The sequence below is a fragment of the Echinops telfairi genome, unplaced genomic scaffold (genome assembly GCF_000313985.2).
Source record: "Echinops telfairi isolate 266 unplaced genomic scaffold, ASM31398v2 ScPeMD7_7424;HRSCAF=8462, whole genome shotgun sequence".
Classification (NCBI taxonomy): Eukaryota; Metazoa; Chordata; class Mammalia; order Afrosoricida; family Tenrecidae; genus Echinops; species Echinops telfairi.
In genome coordinates, this window is record NW_022111324.1 from 80,071,702 (window position 1) to 80,078,472 (window position 6,771).

General features: G+C 42.7%; 1 protein-coding gene across 2 annotated transcripts in view; it reads right to left on the reverse strand.

Moving 5' to 3' along the window:
• SMYD3 (SET and MYND domain containing 3) overlaps positions 1 to 6,771 on the reverse strand; it is a 775,649-nt gene that overhangs the window by 186,821 nt on the left and 582,057 nt on the right. For both annotated transcript variants that reach the window (XM_045297858.1, XM_004699962.4), the window contains exon 6: positions 1,509 to 1,576. In XM_045297858.1, coding sequence (XP_045153793.1) covers positions 1,509 to 1,576 — 68 coding nt within the window. The remainder of the gene's footprint in view (positions 1 to 1,508; positions 1,577 to 6,771) is intronic.

The following is a 6,771-nucleotide window of genomic DNA, read 5'->3' on the forward strand; positions in this document are numbered from 1 at the left end:
TGCCTTTTTTTGCCATTTGGGAAATGGGTCAAATTTAAGCTATCACATAAATTGATAATCAATCATAATAACTATAAGTGAGTACTTTGTTAGCACTTAAGCATATATGTTATCAAACTTAATCATGAAAACCATCTTAAGAAAATAAAAAAGAAAGAAAGAAAACCATTGGATAGGATCATGTACAGATAAAGAATCTGATGCCCTGGAGTTAAATGCACAACTAACAAATGGTGACTAAGTTTAAGCCACTTGGTCTGAATTCAGAGCCATCTCTTAACCATTAAATTACTGTATTGGAAAACTACTTTAACCGCCTATGCTACTACAGCGCTCTGGTGGTGTAGTTATCGTTGGGTTGCTAACGGCAAGGTCAGCAGCTGAAAACCCCAATCTGCTCCATGGAAGAAAGACTTGGCTTTCTATTCCCATAAAGAGTTCATCTCGGAAACTCAGGGGGCAGCCTTATCATGCCCTATAGGATCACTATGAGTATAAATCTTTGAGTACGGTACTTGTGAAAAATATGAAGAGCCAAATGCTTAGATTTATAATTAATCATAAGAACGAGTATGCTAGCCTTTGAGTTCTAAAATCAAAAGGAAGTACACCGATGTGGAGGGCAGTAGACCTGCCCCCGCAGGCTTTCTGAGGCTGTCATCCGCAGAGGAGGAGGCTACCACATCTTTCTCCCGTGGAGGAGCCGGGGGTTCAAACTGCTGAGCTTTGGGTTGGCAGGCAAGTGCTTAACCACTGAGCCACCTGGGCGCCTTCATTTGGACCCGAATCATTTAAGAACAAAGTGTGAACAGGATCGACTCTGCAGTGCTTACAGAAGAGCTGTCTAGTAGCTCAGTCATGACATTTCTCCTCAGAGACTGCTGGGAACATCTCTTCAGAGGGCCAAGACTCAAAGCTGTCAATGGGACTCAGAGTGTGTGAACAACTCAAGAGATGAGCTGGGACAGTCCAGCGAGTCTGGGGAAATAACGTTGGGCTTCAACTCGGGAGGCTGGGCAATAAAATCTGGGCAGAGGTGGGCTGACTAAATCTTAGTCTGATGCTTTATTAGCACTGACTTTTTAACCCCAAAGCACCTACAGTAACAATTACTAGGACTGAGGTCCGTCTCTTTGTTACTACGATAACACATAATGTGAGGTTACCAGAGTTCCCCTTTCCCGTTCTCTGATGAGCTGTCATTAGGCTCCAAGCGTGGGGCTGGGAAGAGCTGCCGCCACAGCCTTTCTCACTACTCACCGCCAGTGGGGCTGGGAAGAGCTGCCGCCACAGCCTTTCTCACTACTCACCGCCATGGCGTCGACGCCGACCCAGAGCAGCCCCGTCGGCAGGGCCAACCTGCCGTGCGCGTTTCCAAAACTGCAACTGTTCATGGGAGTAGAGGCCCATCTCTCTCCCCAATAGCCTTCTAACTACCCCTGAAAGGCTGGGGGCCTAGGTGGGAATGAAAACCCCTTCTTCCAGTAAAGAAATACTGTCTGCCATACCTAGGATAGAGGCCAACACCAACTTCCTGCATCTCGGGGTTACAGATGGTGAAAGAGTTGCAGATCACCTGTAAAAACAAGGGAGAGCCCCTCAGCATTACCAGAGTCACTTAGAAAATGTCGCAGGCCCAGCCCCAAACGTGTGAAATGAAACACGGGAGGCTGTCAGTCGTTGCTTTGGAGTGATCCAAGTGAAATAGGGAGGCTCTTTCGTTTGCAAACAACTAGATCTGGGACACAATGTCGGGCAGTGAAAGTTCAGAAGTACCAACATCCTGTAAAAAACACTGCGTTAAACCAGCACTCGGCATATTAATTTCAGTTTAATCCATGCCCCACCCCCATACAAGTTATACAGTTACATGAAATATTCAAATTCAGAATACAAATAAGCTATTTACTGAGAACTAGACTCTTAGCCTATCACATTTTTCACCGAAACAAACTGCCTGCAGTTTTCAAGTACACTGTATATCTGGGAAGCGTCAGCAGTTTGCCCTTTATGACTATAAAGCATGATGTACATAGAACCAGAGTGGGTCTGGGATCACCATTGATGACATGCCACAGCCAGCCCAAGAAGGTATTCCTCCAGCGAAATTCTGTACTTACCAGGCACACAACACCACACACACACACACACAGCACAGTTCTATCTCCTATCACTGAGTGTTCAAAGAATTTAAATCCTCATTTGGGTGACAAGGTCAGTGTGAAGGTAGTGAGCATAATCGACCTAGAATCAGAAACCCTAGATCCTGGTCACAGCTCACAGCTTAGACAGGGAGATAGCAGTGTACACAAAGACCAAGGGCTCAAGAAGAAAAAAAATGTCTTGAACATGATGATGGCAACATATGTACAAATGTGTTTGACACGATGGATGGATGGATGGATGGATGGATGGAGATAAGAGTTGTACGAGCCCCCAATAAAATGGTTAAAAGGGGAAAAAAAGGAAACAGGTGAAGTTCCTGCCTTCGTGGAGCTTCTGTTCTAGTGAGGGAGACTAATGAGAACACGAGTGATAGATACATTGTCAGCTGGGGATACACAAGGAGACAAAGGGAAAGAACAGAAGTGTGCAGGGGAAATGCTGGCCAGTAAGTCCACTAGGATAAGGTGACTTTTAAGGAGAGACCTGAAGGAAATGAACACATGCATATGTATGCCATGAGGAATCATGCCAGGAAAAGTAACACGTGCCAAGGCCCTGGGTAGGAAGGTGCTGGATGTAGTGCAGAATAAGAGCCAGAAGGCTCGTATGACCACAGCAGATTATGGAATAAGGATATGGGATATGAGATCAGAGAGGTAGCTAGATCTTCAAGGGTTTTGGAGGGCATATAAGGGCATTAAATTTCATTCTGGATGAGACAGAAAGCCAGTGGGGGGTCCTAGCTGAGGAGTGAATGGACTGATATCTGTTTTGATATGATCACTTGGGATGCTGTAAAAGGACATGATGGATGGAGGGAAACCATCCATGGATGGAGGACACATGATGGTAGTAGGGATGTTGGTAGCAGAAGGTAGGGAGAAGGGGTCGGTACTGGTCACTGGATTTAGTGACAGATTGATTATGAGGAATGAAGACATTCGTGCTGTAAAGTTTGGCCTGAGCAAATGGAAGATTATAGTTGCCATTTATTATGATTAATGTGACTATGGGAGAAACAGATTTGGTTGTAGAGTTTAGAAGCCTCATCGTTCTGTTTTAGTTGTGGTATGTGTGGAATGGGTGACCGGACATCCTAGCCAAGACTAAAAGTGGGCAACTCCCATTCAGGGTGGCAGTTAGGGCTAAAGTTATAAATTTAGGATAAACAGAGCAAAGCTCATCTAAAAGAAAGGAGACGAGGCCACTAGAGGCTTGAGATGGACTAGGAACACAAATGGATGCTGACCTTACCATAGAGTTCCAGTGGGGGGAAAGCAGTGCCCACCAGTTTCCCTGCATCAGGTTTATATGAAAGAACACAGAGTATAAAAACACACTTGGTCCTTTGAGACGCTTCCACAGCTCCAAAAACCTTTTACATGAAATTGAGTGCAACTTATCATGATTTGGCAGTTTTCCTTTAAAAGTTTGATAAAACTGCGATTTCCAATCAGGAAATAAATTGATGTACATACACATATTTTAAACACAGACTAGTTCAATGGCTAAATAGGCACCTGTTTTGCATTAAACTGCAACAGTATGCTGCCTGTGTATGTTTCAGCATATAACATGGATGGTAAATTTATTGGACAAAAGATCCTGTGTTTCCCTTTTTGAAACTTTAAACATTTTTAAATGGGTATGAGTTCTTGAGGGGTTAGGTAGGAATTTTAACATACAGTAAGGTACATTCAGGAAATGACCCAAGGTAATCAACTAACAAAAAACCCCCACTCAAAACAGAACTAATTTTCTAACTTTTGAATCCAATGAAAATTAAATATTAATTTTTTGAGCTATGAATCAAATGAAAGTCTGGTGGGATTTTTAAAAAGCATAGCTAGCTAACAAGAGAAATGTCAACAGCCATCTCTTTCTCCATGAAACATTTCTTGATCCCTACACTTAGTGAATTTTATTAATTTTTTTAGCAACTTATGTGTCCAATCTCTATTTTGCCCTGTTCCTATCTCTTTGCCCATTCTTCCTCTCCACTCTAGCTCAACTTCTAGCCCATCATTTTCCTTAGTTCGATCCTTCAGACCAGTGTGACGACTTGATTGATTCGTTGCTTATTAATCAGGGACAAATACAATGTGTTCTGGAGCACAGTGAGTTAAACAAGTGGGTTGGGAAACCCTATGAGGCAGTTCTACTCTGTCCTCTAGGGTGGCTACGAGTTGGAATGATTCTATGGCAGTGGGTGCATTTTCTGTTTGTTTTCATTCAAGACATGGGGCACATAAAAAACAGGTGCTGAATAACTGTCGGAATGCCTCATCCATTGCTGGTGGTAATGAGAAGAGGCACCATGAGAAAGAGTTTGGCTGTTCCTTAGAAATCTAAACATAGAACCCACCAATTCTACCCCTCACTGTATACCCAAAGAAATTGGAAGCAGGAAACAGATACTTGTATACTAATATTCACCACTGCACTTTTCACAACTGCAAAGAGATGGAAACCATCAAAATGTCCACTAGGAGATGAATGGAGCAACAAGATATGGTCCATCCCATACAATGGAAATTGCTTAGTGATAAAGAGAAAGGAAGTCCTGATATATACCAGAACATAAATACATCTGGAGGACATTATGTGGAGTGAAATAAGCAAGTTCCAAAAGGATAAACACTATCTGATCTCACTGTGGTGAGATAGGTAAATGTGTAGAAATCAAAGTGGTTACCTGTGGGGGGGTGAGAGCGGGGAAGAGGGAGTCATTGCTTGGGGGATACTGAGTTTCTGTCCATGGAAAATAATCGGAAAAGAATAGTGGTGATGGTTGGACAGTATCGTGAATGTGACCAATGCTAACGAATTACAAAAGTGCTGCATTAGCACATGTTTTGTTGACTATATTTTTACCATGATAAAGCAACTTAAAAAAATAAATAATTTATTGGGGGCTCTTACAGCTCTTATCACAATCCATACATATATTCATTGTGTCAAGCACATTTTTACATATGTTGCCATCATCATTTTCAAAACAATTTCTTTCTACTTGAGCCCTTGTTATCAGCTCCTCATTTTTTCTCTTTCTCCGCCACCCTCCCTTCCTCATGAACCCTTGATAGTTTACAAATTGTTATTTTTTTCATATTACACCGGCCGCGGTCTCCCTTCACCCACTTTTCTGTTGTCCATCCCCTTAGGAGGGGGGGTCATAAGTTGATCAGTATGATTGGTTCTCCCTTACTCCCCCCGCCCCCCACTCCCCTTCTCCTTCTAGGATGGGTACTCTCATTATTGGTTCTGAGGGGTTTATCTATCCTGGATTCCCTGTGTTTTGTTTTGGGTCTTTGATGTCGGATACCTGATCCCATCAACATCTCATGATCACACAGGCTAGTGTGCTTCTTCCATTTGGGCTTTGTTGCTTCTCAGCTGGATGGTTGCTTGTGTCTCTTCAAGCCTTTAAGACCCCAGATGCTATATCTTTTGATAGCCAGGCACCATCAACTTTCTTCACCACATTTGCTTATGCACCCATTTTGTCTGCAGTGATCATGTCAGGGAAGGTGAGCATCACATAGTTCCAGGTTAGTAGAACAAAGTGTTCTTGCATTGAGAGAGTACTTGAGTGAAAGCCCAATGTCCATCCGCTGCCTTAATACTTTAGAAATAAAAATATGTATATAGATCTAGTTCCCTATCATTTTATATAAATGTATTTACATATTTACATATACACATGCCTGCATTTAGAACTCTATAAATATCCTTTGCCTCCTAGTTCTTTCCATTTTCTTTTACTTTCCTCTTGCCCCACTCTCTTGTAATTTTAAAAGTACACTCAGTATTTTATTCAGGCTTCCTTCCATGGTATATGGCATTTTATTAAATACAGATTTCCACAACCACCACCATCACCGCCCCACCCAGAATCTCCTCATATACCTTAAAAGACTTTGAAAGGCACTTCCCCATCTTTCTCCTCTCTACAGACAAATATCTATCTTTCAGCACTCAATTCAAGCCTTTCCTAATATCTCCAGGCCCACTCCCTCCTTTTGGCACACATTCATTATCTTTTCCTCGCCCTGGACTTGAAGGGTTGTGAACTTGAACCCAGAAGAACAATGAGAGGGCGCGTGTCAGCTCAGGGCAACATTTCCCAAATGGGAGTCCGTGAATCCCAGGAAACACAAAATGTTTCCAGAAGGCTCACAACATCAGCGGTGGTGATGGCATCTATTTCCATTTTCAGGAATCAATAGGTGCACAACTACTCCCACGAAGAAGCCGGAGAGCCTCCAGCTTTCAGCAGTGAGCGCGCTGTGCGGAGATGGGGCCGATGACTATGCCCATGGCTCACAGGGGTGCTAGCCTTGCAGGAGTTTGGCAAGTAAAGCATTTCCAATTGTTTCTTGGTAACATATGGTTTCATTTGTACACACAACAGACCACTGCTTCCAGACAGAAAACAGGGATGCTGGAGAGCAAGTTAACTAGTTACATTAAAACGTTAACTCTAAATATTTGGTTCAAGATGCTCCATATAATGACTGCTGTTGACCGAAATTCTTTTTTTTTTTTTTTAACATTTTATTAGGGGCTCATACAACTGTTATCCCAATCCATACACACATCAAT